The sequence below is a fragment of the Nematostella vectensis genome, chromosome 4, assembly GCF_932526225.1.
Source record: "Nematostella vectensis chromosome 4, jaNemVect1.1, whole genome shotgun sequence".
Lineage (NCBI taxonomy): Eukaryota > Metazoa > Cnidaria > Anthozoa > Actiniaria > Edwardsiidae > Nematostella > Nematostella vectensis.
The window spans coordinates 5786799-5808100 of NC_064037.1; the positions used below are offsets into that span (position 1 = coordinate 5786799).

The following is a 21302-nucleotide window of genomic DNA, read 5'->3' on the forward strand; positions in this document are numbered from 1 at the left end:
CGGTCATGATGCGGTTTTGGGGTCGGAATTCGCTTGACGTCTGGCAGAACTCAGGAAATATCTTGCAAGTTTTTCAAATACCTTGCAAGCAGTGTTTTTATGACAGTTTTTTTACTTTTTTTGCGCACAAGTCCAAGGGCCTACCTACAAACAGTCGTTGTAAACCATTTAGTTTTATTTTCGGTGGTTCCCTGTTCAATTAGACGATATTTTCGTTTCGTAAAACCCAAGACGGCGGACGACACTGGTGAGCTCGATACATAATTTCATGTAATGAACTTGGATGGTCTGAGTGTTCTGGCACTCATTTGAACTCATACTGCTCTGGTTGGATTGTATTTATCACAAATATACACTTTCAGATATATAATTCGAGCACATACTGTCTTTATGTTCTTACAGGCAAGAAATGCAGTATGGATAGGTCCTTCTTCGTCTGTGAAAATTCGTAACATTTTTGCTCGCCAATTTCGTCCGCCATCTTGGACCTGTAATCTGCCAGTCGTTAGTCCTCGCTTAAGGATTCCTGTGGATGTCCACGCAACAGCAGATAACGACTGGGTACGAGTCTGAACTAGCAAAGCTTAAATCAAATAATCTACGACGATTCTGGAAGGCAATACGAAACCTAAACAAAAAGCCCTATATTCATTACGTATAAATATGGGCACGCCGTTTAGAAGGAACCTTCCGCTTACTATTCACTTATTTGACACATTAATAAAACCAGTCCTTACGTTTATTGCAGAAATATGGGGTTTGGACACAGTCAAGTACAACGAGTTACGAGTTATGCCGATATTATATTATATTATTATTATTAGTTACGTGACCCGATAGAGCAAGTTCATACAAGATTCTGTAAATTAATCCTACTGAACCTAGGCGTTAGCAGAAGAGCCACAAACAAAGCTTGCAGATCAGAACTAGGACAATTCCCACTTTTAGTCAAGATAAAAGCTGTATCATTTTTGGGCACGGCTTCTGACACTTGACGAACACAGAATAGCAAAACAAGCATATCTGGACCAATTAAGTTTTACGAATTCGCGGAACTGGGCAATGGAAATTTTACAAATCACTTTTATTTCAAAACGGTTATGGCTACTGTTGAGAATACCAAAGCGATGCTACCTTAGACACCAAATCAATAAAACAACTTTATAAAGAATTCAAACAGAGATTAGAAGATATCCTTTTCGACGATAATTCCAGACCAATTGGAGGGAACAAACTAAAAACATTAAATATCGTAGGGCACTAACAAAACTAAGAATAAGCGACCACATTCTACAAATTGAACGAGGTCGCTACAATTACTAGCCCCCCAAAAACACCATAGCATTGTAGCTAAATACATTTATGACTGCTTTTTAATTAGAAAATCTTATTTGTAAATATTAGAGAATAATGGCCCATGTACATCTTTGTTCACGGCACTCTAATAAATTTGTCTGTCTGACAGCCCAAGGGGGGAGGGGAGGGTAACCCCCCCCCCCCCCCCGGTACTGGACCTATGCCTTTTGCAATTCCTTAAAACCGTTGGATATGAAAATTGCTGTTGACCACACACATTTTGCTATAATTCAAGTCTAAAAGACTTGGATAGTGTAATTAATGAAACACAGAATAACAACACAATAATTTATTGATCTAATCGACAAATAGCGTTTAACATATATCTTTAGACAAAACCTGTCCTAGTTTTTAGACGCAGAGAACGACTGCGTTAGCATTTGATGCCCCAACGTGTTTGTACAAACTCATAAAACAGCTAATTACAGAGTGGTATTTTATGTCCCATACTTCAATTCGGACTTAAAAATCCCTCTACCATGATGCAAAAAATTAAGTTATATTTTAATACCGTTTGAAGAAGAAAACCGGATGTTTTTTTTTTAAGTGAATGAGAGATAAGAATAGACCTTGGCGACCTCTTTTAGAGGCTTATCTCTTAATTACATACGATTGCTTTAAGGCGAATAAAAACATTTAAAACAATTTAAACTTTAAATATTAATAAATGGTTAGGTACTGACCAGATATATAACGGTATAGTTTTAGCACCATTGTAGAAGGTGATATTTATAACCCATATAATTATGCGTGTACTTTTCTACATATAAAGACTCGGCTTTTGTTAATTCTAACAAAAATACAACAATTCTCTTAATAAACTATTTACATCTACTGACAGAAAACCTTTCTCTCTAATTACATCAATATCTCGTAAAACATTCTACTCGAAGCATAAATTTCGCAAATTCTACACGGCAAAGCCAAGTGTTTCTCCCAAAGAAAATCGGGACTCGATTGTTTTCACGCTATCTCATGACCATGTTACTTAATAATAAACTAATACTTTTTTCAGCCCATCTGCAGGGCGGGTCGACTCTGCTCTGCTCTGCTACCTTTAAAAAAAATCCAGCAAAACTTGAAAAATTACTACAAACTCTTGCGACAAGCGCTTTTTGACAAAAACACATCTTAATTCATGTTGAGCGAGTTCCCAAGTGCAGTGATTGGCAGCTCCACCACATGAATGGTTTCCTCGTTGGACATCTGCACATCTTTCAGGGTAAAGGCCGAGCCGGCCCGGGGAGGGGGGTAATAATTCGGTCGCGGCGTCACGGGGGAGCGGGACACCATCGACTGGCGTGACATCACGGGCGAGCATGACATCACCACGGGGGGTCGCACAACCGCTGATGACGTCACCAGGGGGTTCGGAGTGGGCAAAGAGGTCTTTCGGGAGGATTTTCTCTCGGGCTTCGGTTCGTGTGTCTTCTTGTGTGAGCGGAGCTGGCTGGCTTGCGTGAAGGCCTTGAAGCAAGTCATACATTTATAAGGCTTCTCGCCGGTATGGAGTCGGTAATGCTGGTTCAGCTGACTCGCTTGCTTGAATCCGCGGTCACACTCGGAGCACTTATACGGCTTTTCCCCAGTGTGTAACCTACACAACGGAAAGTTAACACAATTGAAGCATTCACAGCTATCCCAGTAGGTTACCAAGAGTAGAGGGTTAAATCAAACACTTGGAGCACTTATATGGCTTTTCTCCAGTGTGTTACCTAGGTAACAAAGTTTAAAGTCAAAACTTATAGTTAACACACTCGAAGCATTCATAAAGCTTATCCCAGTAGGTAACCATGAGTAGAAGACTCAATCAAACACACTTGGAAAACTTATACGGCTTTTCCCCAGTGTGTGACAAGTAGAGGATCAAATTAAGGGGGAGAAGGCTGAAGCCATGTATACCCTTGGAGCACTTACACGGCTTTCTCATGTGTGTAACCTAGGTAACAAAGGGTTAAATTAACCCATTGACCTGGCTATTTTTGAGCTGAATTTACAAAAAACAGACTGAAAACAGATACCTCCCCCCTATTCTTAGTTTTATACAGCCCGTCAAAGTCAAACACAGCTGCACCTAGTCAGCGGTATCCAAGCTTTCCAACAGTGCTTTGCGGTCCCCACTTTTAATCCCTCGTCGTTGTGCTGAAGCCAGCACAAGTTGATGGTTGCTTGTATTTTTCATCAAAAATACAGCTATGAGCATATTAGGAGAGTGTCTCAGGACATCATGAAGTCTTTTGAGTGCTTTGCTTATGGATATTTGCAAGCAAAGGTGGATTCATGATGATTTTTTCTTCTTTGGCTTTGCCTGGATGAGAAAATAATTTTCTAATGAATCATCACAGCTCTCCTAAATGCTGTCTTTTCTGAAACCAAATTGATTGCAAAATTGTTTACACTGCTATTATGGATCTGTATGACCTGGAATTGATTTGTTTGGCTTCGGGGTGAAAAGACTTATAAAAAACCATCTGACTTTGGGGAGAGGAGTGTTGGCTGGCCCTCCCCTGGTGAATTTTTCCCTAGATCTCCCAGAATGCTTTTCAATCCGTAAAGGCATCTTTCATGGTTTTACAAGCCTTCAAGGAGTGGGCATTGTGTTTTGAGGCCATGGAAATGAACCTGGAGGATCAGAATAAAGGTATCTATTTGTGTCTTGAGCTGTGTTTGCTGATCTCTCTGCCTTGTGTTGTATTTTGAGCGTTTTATTGAGAGGGGTGATTCTGCTTTTCTTTCCTTGTTTGATTTGAAATTTATCAAAGAACCTGTGCTATTATTTGGCTTAAGAGTAGTTGCCAACACCTTGGTTGGATGCATATCTTCAAGACCATTTATCCCTTAGACTGATGCCTGAGTATCTTCATCTTGTTGTGTTTAGTTTGCATTTATGAATTTTTTGGGTTGTGGGTACTTCCCAAAGCCGGTACAGGCCGGTTGAGGGGTCAATGTGTTTACCAACACACCCTAAAAAAATATGCTTGCCTCACTGCATGAGAACAATGCCTTTTTTGCTGGTGAGCTGAAAGGGTAAATGTTGCCACTACAAGTGCTAAAGACAGGCCCGTACCCAGGATGGGAGGGGGGGGGGGGGGGGGGATGCGAAATCCGAAAAAGTGGACCTGATTTTTCCGAGGGGGGTGGAGGGGGAGTTCTCTGATAAAAATCTTACCAAGTCCAAAAAAAAAACAAAAGGGGTTTTGTTATGTCTTTGCAGTATCCCCACGGGACGTTTATTGTCGGGTTTGGCTACAAAAAAGTCTGACTGTCTGATTGTTGACATATCGGAGTGATCTAGCTTATGCTTTATAGTTTTGTCTACAAATAGCATGTCTATTGATAACCAAAAGTGGACTTTCGGCCGTTGTGGGGGGGGGGGGGGGGTGCGTTCGCGAACCTCACCTCATGTGTTGCTTGAGCTGACAAGACTGTTTGAATGCCTTGTTGCACACCTTGCAGTTGAAGGGTCGCTCATCTGTATGTGTACGTAAGTGTTGTGCTAAGTGACTTGGTTGCTTGAATCCTTTGGGGCATTGAGGGCATTTGTGTGGTCTGTTCTCGGCATGGTTCTTTATGTGTTTTTCAAGGAGTTCGTGGCTTTTGAAGACCCTCTCACATACCCTGCAATCATAACTCTTTTCTGAGGCATCCTTTACTGTTAAGAGAAAGAAGAAAAAAACAATCATGGTGCTTTTTAAACTCCCTACTGTACAGGTCCTAGCTAGAGTGGGTGCAGGGTGGACTATCACCAAAAGCAATTGTATGCCCCTGCACTCCCAATCAGTGAATATATACCAAAACCCTGCAATTATGTCCTTAAATAACAATTACAATAAAATAACACATTACTCTGAGAAATACAGTAAGTGTGACAGCCAGCACAATTTAATGAATTGTACAGGATCGAAAGAAAACATTACCTGTTGATATAGTCCTGGCCTCAGCTACCGTCTTATTAGGTGGGTAGTGGTCTATGTTACCATGGCAACTTGAGTACGGGTCCCTGTCACATGTGCACTCCTTAAGGCATGCTGGCAAGTCCATCCTAGACAGGAATCAATTGTAACAACAATATATAAGGGAATCCATTCCTAGAAGCCTTTCCAAAGGATTATAAGGTGTATCCCTTAGGTCACTAGCCTTAATGTTTGGAAGCAAACAATTGTGTTTGTGACTAGATTTTCCAAAATTCTGCTCAAAATTTCAAACTGGTTGCAAAAAAGGGGAAAACAAAAGTTTTGTCTGTGACGCATTATGCATTTTTAATGCATAGTGGAGTTAAGGATAGGAAAACTCTTTGAAATCAAATTTATAAAGTCTAGAAGAAGCAAATAAAAACCTCGAAACCTGTGCAACTACTGTAATATTTGAGCTTTGGGACTGAAATTTTAAACCAGTTGCACACACGCATCTTGAAAAAAAATACAACCTATAATTGATCTGCAAAATTTTTTGAAAGCTCTGAACAAAACTTAAATCACATCAGAAAACCACACAATACACTATTAACCTCAATCTTGTTGAGGGGAATAGTAAAATTTAAGCAATCCTTTTTGTGACCCCCCTCCCCCTACAATTAACCCATTATTCATATTATCTACCATAAAAGGAGGAGGTTTGCTTCAATGAATATAACTTTAATATAAGTATCACTTTAATAGGCTTAAAGTTCTTAACAATGAATTTGATGATATAAATATTCAATGACTATTTATAGTAGATAAAATACAAGTACAACACAAAGTTCTTCCAGCTCAGCAAAATCTGATAAACAGTGCAATTGCAGTATTCATAAATAGCAAGGAAAAAATATGATTGCATGACAAGCCCCCTTTAGAATTATTTATGGGCAAATTAAATTTTTCAAAGGTCTGTCGGTTCCTTTTCAAACAATATTGAGCAAATCCAGTAATCTAAAATGCCAAGTATAATAATAAAAAATGGTACAAACCAAATCTTAAGCTACAGAAAAAACACTTTTTAACACATTCAGAACTTCAAACATAACACAACCAAATGGCATTTCGGTTGAATTGACAACTATTGTCTTGGTGTTTGTGTGTTATTCACAACATATTTACATAAAGACTATTTTAAGAATTACCAATTTTTTTTCCTTAACAAAAGTATAACTCAAATGGGCGTCTACTTTAACAATTTCTCCTATCATAAATTTGAAGAATTTTATATCAGGTAAGGTAACAAGTACAAACATCAAGGATTATGATGATGGTGTGTTCAACCATGTGATAATAGCTTTTGGCTATAAAATTGCCTCTTTGAACTGAATATCATGCAAAGACATTAGAAGATCTTAAAACTATTTTCAACAATGCTATATTTGAACATGAACCACTCCGCAATCCTCTAAGACAAGACAAACATCTGCTTTGGCTGGCACCATTGATTTCAAACTTTTGGTGTTAACTATATTTAAGTTGAATAGTCGTCGTCCCACTTAGACCTTAAAAAAGATCGCACATCCTTCATTTATGATTTTGTTATAAATATGTATATTGCACCACAAAATGGAAACAATAACGTAGGATATGGTAACAGTCGGTTGAAGTATAACTTTAAATATGTTTTTGGTGCTGTAAGTTAACACTTTTAGATGATTGAAGATTTGACAAGAACAATTAGTACATATAAATCCTTGATCAAACAACTAGTTCATAGCTTAACAGATTCAAGAGACAAATATTTACTAACCAAAATAAAAAAGTAAAACATTAGTATAGAAAATTATTCAACTCACAGACAATACTTCTCGAACACTACTAAGCGATTCATAAATCAATTAATCACAAAAAAAGACCCGGTGCGTTTTTTTTCAAGTTGGACCTAAAAAAACTCAAACCAGTACCTTTGAAAGAAGTTCATGGTTAGACTCGGAGTTCTCAATGCCATGAAGTTGATGCTAGAAAAAGAAATTCTTTGAGGAAACTGTGGCAAATATCGAACCACGTCAACTTTATAACCAACGACGGCTAGACACTTCAAATAACGTCTGTTAACTGATGAATACATTAACTTAAAACACTGTCTCAACTGGCCAGGAACCTAGGAAATTCACTTCCGTTTAATTCACTAAAAACAGAAGCCCTTTAATTTGCCTGCAATTCGATGAATACAATAAGGACTAAAAACACAGGCCGCCGAGTTAAGAACGGTTCTTTGCTGGAATATCGGCGATGTTTTCGCACGCTTTGCTTTCCACAGTTTACTGCGGCGATTCAGGTGAGTTATTTGCATAAGTTAACCTGCGAACGAGCTTGCATACGACTAGACAGAGTTAGCACGAGATTGTGTTCACGAAGAGCGGGTAGAATGGAGTGCTATCTTTGTGCTTAGGTAACTCTAGACGAGCAAATCGCTGTCCAGGGCAGATATATTTTTTAAACTTTTCGATTGGTGTGACTTTGCACTGAACCGGTTGAGTATATTGTAAACGTGTGGTATATTGGCTATTTCTATGGCTTGATTTGACCTTAGGGGTTGCTACTGATAGCAGTTTTAATCACAAATAGAAAAAAAAACTACAAAAGGAAGCTCGCGACACCCCCAAACTAGTTCCACCACCACAGAGAACGCGGCCAAGCGAGCGCCAAACACGCTGTCGGGGCCACGGCCAAAATAAATGTCAAGCAATTCCTCAAAGGCAATCGAGAGAATTTCCAGGGCACCTTCCATCATCTAAGAATATAGGAAAGAAATCTTTGCTTGCCTTACCTTATTAAAATCAAACAAAACACAAGTCGTTTTTCCTCCACATTGTTATTGTTGTTTGACAGAGTCCGTGAAAAGAAGGAACGCGAATCGCAGCCAGGCCTGTTACACAGGGAAACCGAGTGTGATACTGCTTTGCCGGCGTATACCATACATTCGCAGCAAAAAGAAAGAAAAAAAAAACATTAAAGCGTAAAAAAAAAAAAAAAACTGTTAAACGTGAATAAGAAGAAAAATAGACGGGCCGATTCAGTTTCAATTAGAAGCATAATCGTTCTCAAAATATGATTAATGAATGCGAATAGGCCTTTTTCACCAGTTCACACAATCCGCTTGGGACCACGACTTCATTGGTCAAACACATTCAAATATAGCAACTTATTGAAGAAATGACAAGTTGACCATCTTAAAGATAAAATGCTGTGTTTGCGTGCTTCAATGCACGGATTTTTTTTTTACCCCAACTTCTAAACTAATAGTTAATCAAAAACGAGACGGGAAAGATGATTACACAGTCAGCTCTGTCTGAGGTAAAACCGCATGTACCACTCGCACTCGCTAGAGGCTGCCAAAATACGGTCCACTCTTATCTCTTTCACGATTATTAACTCTGTGTCTCGGTTAGATCACGTGTCGTACCTGGCGCTCTGTTAAATCATTTTGGGTAAACGTTAGCCTCTCCAAATTCAGTCAGCCTCAGCAAAAGTTAGCCTCGCAGACGTTTCTAAGCAGGTATTCACTCCCCTAACCTGCCTGACGTCTGCGAGGGAGGGTACCCAAAAGTACCATAACTTCATTTATCCCGGATATTGTTTTTTTTTATATCCCGATCGTTTATCAAAATCTGAAAAAAGTCTTGCAAATTTTGTAAACTTAATTTCGACCCCATTTTGAGAAATGGCATCGTGCGACTCCTTTTCTGCCCCCATCCCGCCTTTGTTCTTCCCACCCTAGGCAGGTTCGGCTCCCGGCCGTTTTGCGTGCTCATGCTCGCAGCGAATAGCATTATTAAAAGTTGCGGTTGAGGGCGAGAAGGGGGAACTTTCCCATTTAGAAGGGGGCCCAAAATCGATATACGGTATTGTATTAAAATGGCTAAAAGCCTTTGCCCTCCTTTCTCGCGGCCGCTGTCGCACGAAGAGCAGGAAATCGAGCCTCTCCTGTGATTGTGTCCCGTGTTTTAACTAAAACATTACACTAATCTTATCTTTGGTGTTTGTAGTGTAGGCGATCATTTAAAGGATAAATAATATCTTAAAAGGATTGTTACGCTACAAACGAGTCTTGAACCACATATCTATGGCCAATTTTTTTTATTAAAAACAACAGAACAATTTTCTTTCAGCCTGACATCTGACGGTCAGATGATCGAATACATATTATTTGATGGTCACTGGTTTTGTTAGATGACATAATGAGTGGCGACGGCAAGAGCCACAGAAAATCCTCCTCAAATACTCCTTCAAACCCGAGCTTGTTATATTATTTTTTGTATCCTTAAAATAGATAAAAAAAAGAAAAGAAACAAACAAGTGACAAAACAGGGACCGCCTTGTCCCAAAGGTTTTGTGCTTTGTAACTGAGAAACAAACGGACACACTGCGGCCAACCTGTGGTGTTATCATTGTAGTTCCTGTTTACGAAGAAGAGTGTCTTTCATGTGCATCTCTATTTCTGTTGGCTTTACAAATTGACAATGAGATCAAAACTTTTACCCTGAAGAACCCCCCCCCCCCCCCCCGGGTCAAAACGACTCTCTTTGAATTTCAAATAGCCAGACATGACACCCGACCGCTTAAACAACGCGCAGAATGGGTAATTAGCCCGCTCAGGTGGCGAAGCTACCTAAGGCCCACTAAAAGATGCGTGAAGAGTGAAGCGTTCTACTTAAAACATTCACGCAAACTATAAAGGAAAAATGCTGATGGCATACAATGGCGCGCAATGACACGTAGCATTTCTAAGGCAGAAAAAAAGGGAACCGGACAACTAACATTGTTTCGGAATTTTTTTGGGTAAATCTACAAATACACCCTTTTCATATCAATGTTTAAATCATAACGACCGAAGCGTCGGTAAGACTTATTTTTTATGAACCATCTCCCCCACTAAGCCTTTTGTCTGTGGAAACGTCCATAGACGTCTACATTTAAAAGTTAATCTACTAAACCATTACAGCACATATTTATCACCCTCCTACCCTATGGCTATAACAAACTATCATGACTTTATATATGACTACACCCGTCCACACTAAAACAGTTTAAAAAATTTAAAAATTAAGGAGAAAAAAATAATGAAGTCAGCAAGTTGAAGGAAAAGTTAAGGGAAAAATGTTTCTAAATAAGTCATATTATTATTTTCATCAAGCCGGTGGCCCAACGTGAAATAGAAGGCACTGCCGACTTTAATTGAGACCCTGTTGTGCTAATGGCTCTAACTTGCGTAGATCCATAGCTTTCGAACCCTAATGCTTGTAGTATTTAACACCGGGAAGAACACAGAGCATTTCAAACAGCAGGTTAGCGCCTGTAAGCGCTGTGATGCCTGTAGTGTCGTATGGCGGGGAAACCTGTGTGACAAAAAGCAGGGAATTAGCGCCATACTTCACGGAGTTGAAGGGAAAGCAGTGCACTAAAAGGTCGTACTGGGATGGCAGATATAGGTAGTTGGCGTGCGTATCACCTGGTTTTCCAAAGATGCGCATCACATGTTTGTTAGAACAAAACCTCTTCGATTTGAGGGCCTTGACCACGTTACACTAAGAAATATCTCGGTAAATACATCATAGTGAAAGATATTTATGGTGTGAAGCGAAGAAGGCTCGCCAGGTTTAAGCGCAATGTTCACGTAACCATATCAGGTGACGTCAGACGTTAGGGTTTTCGTATTTTTTTAAAAATGATTTCCGAGGTCAGTCTGTAGCCATCCGATATCAATATGGTATATAGAAACTAAGAACATTGCGACTAAACCCTCCAGCAATCTTTAATTCGCACCATTGCGATATCTTCCACTGTACGATTCACACCATAAGGACGGCTGTTGTACACAGCCGAAATATAGGTGCTGTTGATCATAACAAAGTATTTTCTCTTGTTATTAATTATAAATTGTAAGAGAATCTTAGTCTTGACAACACAAAGAGATGCTTGGGATTTTTTTCCACTGTATAAGAATATTGCTGTGTTCTTTTAATAAATATAAATCTCTAATATGACTTTCTAAAGCATCATTATCACCAAATAACGTATAAAAGAATGGACACGGTGAAGGGGACTAGGAATCAAGATGGTGATTATATCGATAGGTAGTTATGGCAAGACCGAATACAATAAAAAACACAGGCTGTTTCTATCATTAAGTGTTAGTCTTTTTGTAAAGTTCTCAAAATTTGCCACATAATGCCCAAACCCCGTCCCGAATGATTGAGCGCCGCGTTCTATTTAAGAATATCAGTCAGTCGTCATCGGATCGTCATCCTAGCGATGTGACTGGTACGCATTCATTTCTATTGGATGATTTGGGGAAGCTTTTTATGATATTTTCGATTGAATTTGGTAAATGAAGTATAAAGTATTTTAAAAATGGTTGGAAACTTCATCGCGTGATTCATTCTCATCTGTGATTGGTTACAAGAACTTGTGGTTGGAAAAAAAAGTCACATTAAATTGCTCACACGCAATTTTCATGTCAGTTTATTGTTCTGACAGCAGCGCAAAAACGACCAGTTTACAAGGTGTTTCTATGTCCGAGAACGTCGGACGCGCTGTTCATTGTCTTTGCTTGCATGTATTGTATTGTCAGAGGGTAGAGATAGGTCGCTCAAAACGTCAAAACAAAAGCTATAAATCTCAAGTTTCTCGAATTTTAAATTTATAATACCTGTTTTCTAGACCTTCAAAAACCTCGCGTTGACAATTCGCAACCTTTATGACCAAGTAATGATTATTTATTTTCCTGCATAGGGCAATGCTTTTGATTATACAACCCTCTTTTGCTTTATTTTACAGAAGCTCCAATGATTTTGATTTTAATTTTAATTCTAAAATTTATTTTATATGAACCGCTCCGCGATCGCGCTCATTTTGCTCGCGTTCGAAGAAGACACAAACCTCGACTAAGTCACCGCCCACAACATTCAGTCCCTGACATCCCCTTACGATCTCCAGGCCTTGTATCGCCGTGAGGCCACCAATTTCTGGGGTTCCTGTGTAAAAAATAGTGCCCTTAGTTACTTACTATAAAACCACAGTTGCCAATAAAAGTAACACAGTTGCCAATAGCAGAAGTGTACTTCACTTTGCGATACCCTATGACGTTTGTTATTTGAAATGAGAAAATAAAATACCGCATGGCTAAAACCAGGCTGTTCCAAAATGAGGGAAAAAAAGAGCAAGACAAGGGAATGATTAACGAAACAGCGCACAAAGGATTATTTTCTTGGAAGGTCGTTGTTAGTTTACAAGCCGTTCTTTTCACGTGCTGTTCCAAATGCAAATTCTTAGAAATGCAATGAAACAATTTACTTCATTTACACGTATTTGCATTTGGAATTGTACATAAAAGAATGGCGTCCAAATGTCTTATAGTGCCCCATTCAACTTATAGCAACAGGGTAGAAGTCTGGCAATAAATCATCATCTACAACCTACAGCTCACCCTAGAGACCCTAACGGTTTTCTTTGCTTTCTACTTTTTGAAGTAACAGGGGGTAGGTGAAGCAGACTTTCAGCCAACGGGAACCAGGGTATTTCAGTAGCAGCAGCACGTATTGTTGTCAATTCTATTCCAACTTATCGTTGCAGGATATATGTTAACATACCAGTTCCTGGTGCAATGGAGGGGTCAAGCCCATCTATATCAAAGGAGATGTAGACCGGCCCATCACCCATCTGCTCCCGAACTTCAGCCATGAGTGGCGCCATAGACTTGTACCAGCAATCCACCGCAGGGACGACACGGAAACCCTGAGACAGTTATCAATGTTTAGTGACACAAGTTTTCTTTTGTTTGACTGAAGTAGGGTCAAGGGGCGTGTGAAAACTGGTAAATGGCACAGAAAAACACCATAAGCGGCAATAGCCCAACACTACACTCTGCTAAACTGCATCAAAATATATATAATAATAATATTGGCATATTTTGAAGAGTGTGTGACGCTGGCCGCTAGGGCCTAGGTCTTATGTAAGACCGCTGACCGGCTCAGAAGAGAGCAGCCGGCCATCTTGTTTTGAACATTATTCATGTAAGTCCTACGCGTTCATTTGTTATATCCTGGTTACCGTTATTTGTAATCCTCAGTTTAATTATAATCCTTGATTTATTGTATTGCCATAGGACTTCCTCATCTTTGTCAATAAAACCAATTGAACATCGAGGAGTATTTTCTTCATGAGGAAGTCATTATCATGGTGATCGTCGAATGTTCGGTACCCAACTGTGACTTCAAAACACAGGATGTCTCTGATGCAATCGCCGTAGCGTTACTAAATAACCACGGCCTCGCACATCAAGCACTACCTCCCGCTCCTACTGCCCCACCGCCGGCCCGAGGCCCGAAACTCGACCGACCCAAAGTGGACATAGGGATCTCTATCGAGGAATGGAACATATTCATGCGCCGATGGGGGGTTTTCCGTTCTGGATCTGGCATCACTGACGCCCAGGCGCCTTTCCAACTGTTCCAGTGTGCCGGCCCTGACCTCGGGGACAGCCTACTGAAAGCCAACCCAGGAGCCACCTCGTTGCCCTTGCAAGATTTGACCGCAGCCATGCGCTCGCTAGCTGTCATTCCTATCGCTACATGTGTCCTCCGTACCGAGCTGCTCCAGTTAAAACAAGAACGGGACGAAACCTTTCGTGCATTCGCAGCCAGGGTGCGGGGAAAAGCGGAAACGTGCGCATACACAGCAGCATGTGCGTGTGGCCAACCCGTTGACTACACCGACCACATCATACGCGACGTCCTTTTAAATGGCATTTACGACTCAGACATAAGGCGTGAGACTCTGGGCATTACAGATATCTTGACCAACCCAATTAATGACGTCATTGCCTCGGTGGAGAGTAAAGAGATGGCTCGCAACGCCCTACCGTCTTCAACCCTGTCCGCGATGTCGTCCTTCCAGCGTAACAAAAACACGCCACCCTCAGACCGGTCACCAAGCGCAGCAGAGAAATCACGACAGGCCTCCTGTCCTGATTGTAAAGTGTCATTTCACGTCTTCTCAGAAGGATCTCGGGGCTGGAATTCCAAACCTCATCAGGTATGCATCGATTGCTACAGAGCCCGTAGGCGCAAAAGGCGACAACCAGCCAAAAGTCAACAGTCCGCCATCGAGTCAGGCCCGATCTCCCAGATCGCATCTCTACAATCCGGAGCCGTACCTCGCTCTCGTGGTAGACCACAGAACGAGCCCGCCAAACTGGATCACCATATCTTCACCAAGGGGGAGTGGCGACGAGCTCAACTCCGTGATCATCCGCGGACAAACATCACTATATCGCTCGATACTCCATCAGCTTCGGGAGCCACTTCCCGTCCTCGCGATCACCTCGTAGCTCAGATATCAGCCGTGGCCGACACTGGTGCCCAGTCCGACCTTTGGTCCCTAGAGGAGTTCCTTGCATGCGGCTTCTCGCGCGATGAACTGCAACCGGTCAACCTCAGCTTGTCGGCCGCCAACCGGTCTCCAATAGCCATCGACGGTGCTTTCTTCGCTAAACTCTCCACAGCTCCTCCCAACGGTGAGGCCACGTGCTGCCGTTCCATGGTGTACGTGAGCAGCTCAGTCCGAGCTATGTACCTCTCCTATGAGTCCCTCCTCAACCTCGGTCTCCTATCTACGGACTTCCCGACGAACCCGGTTGGAAGACACGACGGCCGCCGACCTACCCCCCATGGCCGCAGCATACCAGAGCCGCACTCATCCATCAACGCCACCCGTTCCATCAACGGCGGCTGCACAGCACCAAACACCCCTTCTGATCCGACCTGTCATTGTCCCCAGCGCACGGTGCCACCACAACGTCCGTCGGAACTGCCATTCCCCTGCACCCCGGAGAACAATGGCCGCATGAAAGACTGGCTCCTCGAGAGGTATGCCTCCTCGACGTTCAACACCTGCCCCCATCGTGCGCTCCCGTGCATGGACGGACCACCCATCGAGATACATGTAGACCCAGCAGCCACACCCAGAGCGTGCCACACCCCGGCCACCATCCCTCTTCACTGGCAGCAAAAGGTATACGACGACCTTCTCCGGGACGAGGCCCTTGGTGTCATCGAACGAGTGCCTTACGGGGAACCTGTCACATGGTGCCACCGCATGGTTGTGACCCGGAAGCACGACGGCTCACCGCGCCGGACTGTGGATCTCTCGCCACTAAACAAATTCTGCCAGCGCGAGACCTTTGCCATGGAGTCTCCCTTCCACCTCGCCCGCCGAATTCCGAAGGACACCTGGAAGACCGTCACCGACGCTTGGAACGGCTATCACAGCGTTCCCTTACGCGAGGCAGATCGACACCTGACCACTTTCATTACGCCCTTCGGGCGCTGGCGCTACACCAGGGCACCACAAGGATTCCTCTCGTCAGGGGATGGCTACAACCGTCGTTTCGATGCTATCCTATCAGCCTTTGAGCGCAAAGAGCGGTGTGTGGACGACACAATCCACTATGATACTGACCTAGAACAACACTGGTGGCGATCCATCGACTTCCTTACATGCGTAGGCCAGTCCGGTATAGTACTGAACCCCGACAAATTTCAGTTCGCCGAAAAGTGTGTGGACTTCGCCGGCTTTAGGGTGTCCGACTCAACCATAGAGCCACTCCCGAAGTACCTGGATGCCATCCGTGATTTCCCCACTCCTGAATCGACGACAGACATCAGAAGCTGGTTCGGTCTGGTCAACCAGGTGGCCAACTACGCCCAATTGCGCGAGACCATGGCGCCGTTTAAGCCATTCCTAAGCCCACGGTGCAAATTCACCTGGTCACCTGACCTGGAGTCTGCCTTCCAAGAGTCCAAAGAAGCCATAGTTCAGGCAATCCGCGAGGGCGTGGAAATCTACGACATGCAGAGGCGCACCTGCCTTCGCCCCGACTGGTCCCGAAGAGGTATTGGTTATTTCCTCCTCCAGCAACACTGTAGCTGCCCCTCTGGTATACCTGACTGCTGCCCAGGAGGATGGCGGATCACTCTGGCTGGCTCACGCTTCCTCTCCCCAGCCGAACAACGTTACGCAGCCATCGAGGGAGAGGCCCCGGCCGTTGCCTGGGGTCTCGAGCAAACCCGGTACTTCACACAGGGTTGCGACAACCTTGTGGTAGTCACCGACCACAAGCCTCTAGTCAAAATCTTCGGCGATCGCACCCTCGATGAGATCACCAACTCCCGTCTGTTCAGGTTAAAGCAGCGTACCCTCCCGTGGCGCTTCACCATCACCCATCGACCGGGAAAAAGTAACCAGGCGGCTGACGCCACATCAAGACACCCATCCCCATCAGGCTCAACTAACAGTCTCGCAACTTCAACTCCTAGTGTACCGGACATGGTTGAGTCGGCCCTCATGGCCTCCATCAGGAACGACGCACATGATCTTGGGGCCATCTCGTGGCCGATCCTCGCACAAGAGACTGCTACGGACCCATGCCTAGGTCACCTCCTACGCCTCATTGAACAAGATGTTGTTGTTGACCCTAACGACCCGGCGCTTTCAAGTCTCGGACATCTCTGTGAGTCGATATATGCACAGGATGGCGTTCTACTACTCAACGACCGTGTGGTTGTGCCCATGTCCCTCCGCAAACGGGTCCTCCAGCACTTACACGCTGCACATCAAGGAGCCTCTACTATGGAGCAGCAAGCGCGTGCCATTGTCTTCTGGCCGGGGATGTCACGGGACATTCAGGGCACCAGAGACGGATGCACAGATTGCAACCGCAACGCCCCGTCACAAGCGGCCACACCGCCCCTCCCGACCTCTCCGCCATCTACCCCGTTCGAGGCTGTCTACGCTGACTTCTTTGACTTTGGTGGCCGCCACTACCTAGTTGTCGGAGACCGGCTCTCTGGATGGGTGGAGGTCCTCAGCTCCACCGCAGGTACTGACCTAGGGGGCTCCGCTGGCCTGGTCCGTCACCTCCGAGCATTCTTCGCCACCTTTGGCGTGCCAACAGAGATATCAAGCGATGGCGGACCAGAGTTCACAGCAGGCGGCACCGAGACCTTTCTCCGACTTTGGGGGATCAAACACCGCCTGTCTTCTGTCGGCTTCCCACAATCCAACGGGAGAGCAGAAGTGGCAGTCAAAACAGCTAAACGTCTCCTGATGTCCAATACTGGTCCTAACAGCAGCCTTGATAACGATCGCTTCCTGCGTGCCATGTTACAGCTACGAAACACACCGGACCGGGACTGCGACCTTTCACCAGCCCAAATCATATTCGGTCGACCCCTTCGAGACTCCCTCATGTTCGTCAATCGACTAGAGAAGTTCTCTAATCCACACATCCGACCCCTGTGGCGGCAAGCATGGGCGGCAAAGGAAGATGCCCTTCGGACCCGCATATCACGTACCACCGAATCATTGACGAGCCACTCCAAACCACTTCGACCTCTGAAGCTAGGTAAAAGGGTCTTCATCCAGAACCAGCAGGGCCCACACCCGAACAAATGGGACCGCTCAGGCATGGTAGTGGAGTCGCCAGGCCACGACCAATACAGGATAAAGGTGGATGGCTCAGGACGGTTGACCCTGCGTAATCGTCGGTTCCTTCGTGCATACACCCCGGCCACGCCCACCCCAGACCATCAGTACAGGACGCCACCACCTCCACCCAGATCTCCAGAGTGTCAACCCACACTTAACAGCTCACCGTCGCCTCCCACAGGCAGTGGACCATTGACGGGCAATCCTCACGTCACCACCCAACTCTCACACGGTAGCCATCCCGTCATACCCACAGAGTGCAACCAGACAGTTCCACCCGCTGAACCCGTCGCTGAAACACCACCTACCACTCAAGCCAACAATGACCCTGTATCCTCTTGTATGCCTGACGCCTCATCTCAGGCCCCGCAGCCACTCCCTGAACCTAGAAGGCCAACTCGTGCGAGAACACGACCAAAACGCTACGAACCAGAGACAGGGAATTGGACAGTAGCAGGAGTCCGTTCGTCTAGCCTTGTATAGACTCTAGACTTAGTATAGACTCACGGACTGGGGGGGATGAAGAGTGTGTGACGCTGGCCGCTAGGGCCTAGGTCTTATGTAAGACCGCTGACCGGCTCAGAAGAGAGCAGCCGGCCATCTTGTTTTGAACATTATTCATGTAAGTCCTACGCGTTCATTTGTTATATCCTGGTTACCGTTATTTGTAATCCTCAGTTTAATTATAATCCTTGATTTATTGTATTGCCATAGGACTTCCTCATCTTTGTCAATAAAACCAATTGAACATCGAGGAGTATTTTCTTCATATTTTAATGTAGTTTAGTAGAGTGTAGTGTTACAGTGCCGGGCTCGTTTATGGTGCTTTTCTGTTCTTTACCAGTTTTTACATGCCCCTTACGACTACTTCAGTCCAAATAACCGTAAAGCACAATAGAAAAACCACAATACTGCAAAATAAGTCCACACCAATAAGGCAAAATTCACAAACCCTTACAACCCCATCCCAAAGCAAATTCAGCGGTACAGCAGCAGACAGGGTGTAAGCTGCAACCCCACTAAAAATCATCATGGAAGCAACACAATATCTTGAGAGCAATGGATTTAAAAATTTATATATCCAGTAATGTTGCACTAAATTTGATCATTTTTTCAAAGAAATATGTTAAGATGCCCTTGACCCATCAATTTCTTTCCTACTCTCCCATTGACCTACACATCTGAATTGGCAGGCATGGATATATATACTTTTAGTGATTTAGATAAATTCCCTGTATTTATATAGTAAGGGGTGCAGAAATAACCCAAATTAAAGATGTAATTTGATTATAGTCCTAAGCCCTCAACTTCAACCCCAGGGATCTTGACTAAGGCTTGTAGAGGTAGGAGGCAGTTGACTACACAGAACAATTAGGCCTGCCCCTACATCCTAACTAAAAGAAGAACATAAGGCCTGGCAATTGGCATCAAGAAACAGTCATGGAATTAAAGAACATTAATTTCTCTATGGCTTAAAATACTTACGAAATCCTTTGGTATGTTATAGGCATTATTGTCATATAAGCTTCCTCTGAGACCAATTTGTACAACTCTCTTAGGATCAAGCAAACCCTCCTCAAAAGCTCTAAAAAATGGACTACCATGATACACAGCCTCATCACACATCTTGTTGTGCAAATCCATGTGTGCATCCACATGGACCAGGCCTACGGGTCCATGTTTATTCTTTATCGCTTGCAAAATAGGGTAGGTAATGGTATGATCTCCACCCATGGTCAGGGGGAAGCAGCCATCACAAATAAATTCCTCAATCTTTGTGCGTATAATGTCTACAGTCTTGCTAATGTTGAAGTTGTTGATAGGGATGTCTCCAACATCTGCAACCATGAGCGATTCAAAGGGTGCAGCGCCTGTAGCTGGGTTATATGGCCGCAGCATACTAGACTCCCACCTTATTTGTCTAGGCCCATACCTAGAATAGTGAATAGTGTCACAAATATCATGTTAGTTTCTGGCTTGAGACTCTTCTGTAGCAAGCAATTCCATGTATCAGCCTGTGGCATGCTGCACGGCAACATGTGCAAAAATGAATATTTAAAAAATAATAATGCCAGATAAAGATGATTTATGTTTCCATCTTTTTTGTAACTGTTATCTTCATAGTAATTGGTACAAATGTACTTGCTGAAGTGTACTGGCTTTGAAAGATAAAAAAAAGCTTATTTCAGATGACTTGTTGTCGAGTAGTTGCCTATAGTTTGCATCCCAAGGGGTAGGGGCATTTAACTGCTGTTTTGTCCCGAGGGGGTGGGGGCTTTTCTCGGTTTTGTACAGGGTCAAAGTCTAACCCCCCACCCTTCCCCGGGACCATGGGGGTGGGGGTTTCAATTGACTAGTGCAATATATATATATATATTTAATGGTGCCTCACAGTGGAAAAGACATATAATATTTCTTTTGTCCCTTTTCCAAAGAGCATGAGCGTTTTGAACTTCGCATTTGAAAAAGCAAAGTCATCAGCGCATTACAATGGCTTCCTAACCTTGTCAACCACATGTCAGCACACATGTCAAATCCCCATCTCTAATTTTAAGTTCCATTGTATTTATGCCTCTATTAGTGTGAATTTTCTATGTAGAACAATTGTGGGCGGGTATTTGGTGTTGCCACCAATCTGTATAAACAAGCAAACTTTTAGCTCGCGACAAAAGAGGTCTCTTTTTCCGAATTGCACAGAATTTAGGATTACTACCTTGGTACTGCTGCTGTGAGACGACACGAGCCTCGTACCACGTGACAAATAAACAATCGATATCACGGGGTTAGCCGTCACCTTGAACTCACGCTATAAAAGCCCGCTACATGCCACTTACCTTGTTCCAGTTTTATTAGATGTCCCAGTATCAAACGGAACACCAACAAAGCAAGCATCCAGACCGACGGCTGATTTCTGATGAGGGAGCCTCATCATGGTAGCTATGCCACCAGCTCTTGGCATCTCGTCAGGGGACAATGGGAAATTAAATTTCTTACGAAGGTGCGAGCTCGAAGTGATAAAGAAGGATTGTGCCTTGTTGCATGGCCTCGAAACATGTAGAAACAAGGGAGCAGCCCGCGATACTCGAAGAGCAGTTAGCATTTTGACAGTCTACGCTTATTCACGCATAAATATCCTGTGCAAGAGCAAGGAAAGAGACCTCTCGACTTGACCTCTCGACACTATACTAATACAACTCGACCCACTCTCACTTAGAGGGGACTGGAACGAGACGTGTCACGGTAATACAAGTAGTTTCCTTTGCAGCTCCGCTGGGGGCCGCAAAGGAAACCACTATAGTACAAGTGCTGCAAACCAATTTTTTGCTAGTATAGGCTCTGTTCCCAATCACCCACAGGAACGAGCTTGTAATTTTTGTCGCAAAGATGTGGGTTGCTCTAATGCTTTTCTATGAAATTTTGACGTGCCTTTTAGCCAAGTTTGTTATTTGAGTTTCGACAGACAGACAGACAGACAGACAGACAGACAGACAGACAGAC

The 21302-nt window shown here is 43.7% G+C and overlaps 3 protein-coding genes and 2 long non-coding RNA genes across 5 annotated transcripts; 2 read left to right on the forward strand and 3 right to left on the reverse strand.

The window, feature by feature from the left end:
* The first annotated feature begins 402 nt into the window (after positions 1-402).
* Positions 403-1416, forward strand: LOC125561849. Its single transcript, XR_007307543.1, has 2 exons — positions 403-561; positions 749-1416. It is a non-coding gene; the product is annotated as an uncharacterized LOC125561849 (long non-coding RNA).
* Positions 1417-1630: 214 nt separating this feature from the next.
* On the reverse strand, positions 1631-8172 carry LOC116616235 (zinc finger protein 22). Its single transcript, XM_032378255.2, has 5 exons — positions 8086-8172; positions 7220-7273; positions 5274-5398; positions 4756-5008; positions 1631-2953 (listed from the first exon to the last, which is right to left on the reverse strand). Exons 2-5 carry the CDS (start codon positions 7261-7263, stop codon positions 2488-2490), a joined length of 888 nt encoding a protein of 295 aa, XP_032234146.2. The 5' UTR covers positions 7264-7273; positions 8086-8172; the 3' UTR covers positions 1631-2487.
* Positions 8173-9378: 1206 nt separating this feature from the next.
* LOC125561848 lies at positions 9379-10820 on the reverse strand. The gene is made up of 2 exons (XR_007307542.1): positions 10731-10820; positions 9379-10654 (listed from the first exon to the last, which is right to left on the reverse strand). It is a non-coding gene; the product is annotated as an uncharacterized LOC125561848 (long non-coding RNA).
* A 2391-nt stretch (positions 10821-13211) lies between these two features.
* On the forward strand, positions 13212-18287 carry LOC125561778. The gene is made up of 2 exons (XM_048726149.1): positions 13212-13330; positions 13423-18287. Exon 2 carries the CDS (start codon positions 13494-13496, stop codon positions 18285-18287), a length of 4794 nt encoding a protein of 1597 aa, XP_048582106.1. The 5' UTR covers positions 13212-13330; positions 13423-13493.
* Positions 18288-19250: 963 nt separating this feature from the next.
* LOC5509339 (agmatinase, mitochondrial) lies at positions 19251-20763 on the reverse strand. Its single transcript, XM_048726150.1, has 2 exons — positions 20639-20763; positions 19251-19737 (listed from the first exon to the last, which is right to left on the reverse strand). The coding sequence occupies exons 1-2, from the start codon at positions 20761-20763 to the stop codon at positions 19251-19253; spliced, it is 612 nt and encodes a 203-aa protein (XP_048582107.1).
* Positions 20764-21302: the final 539 nt, after the last annotated feature.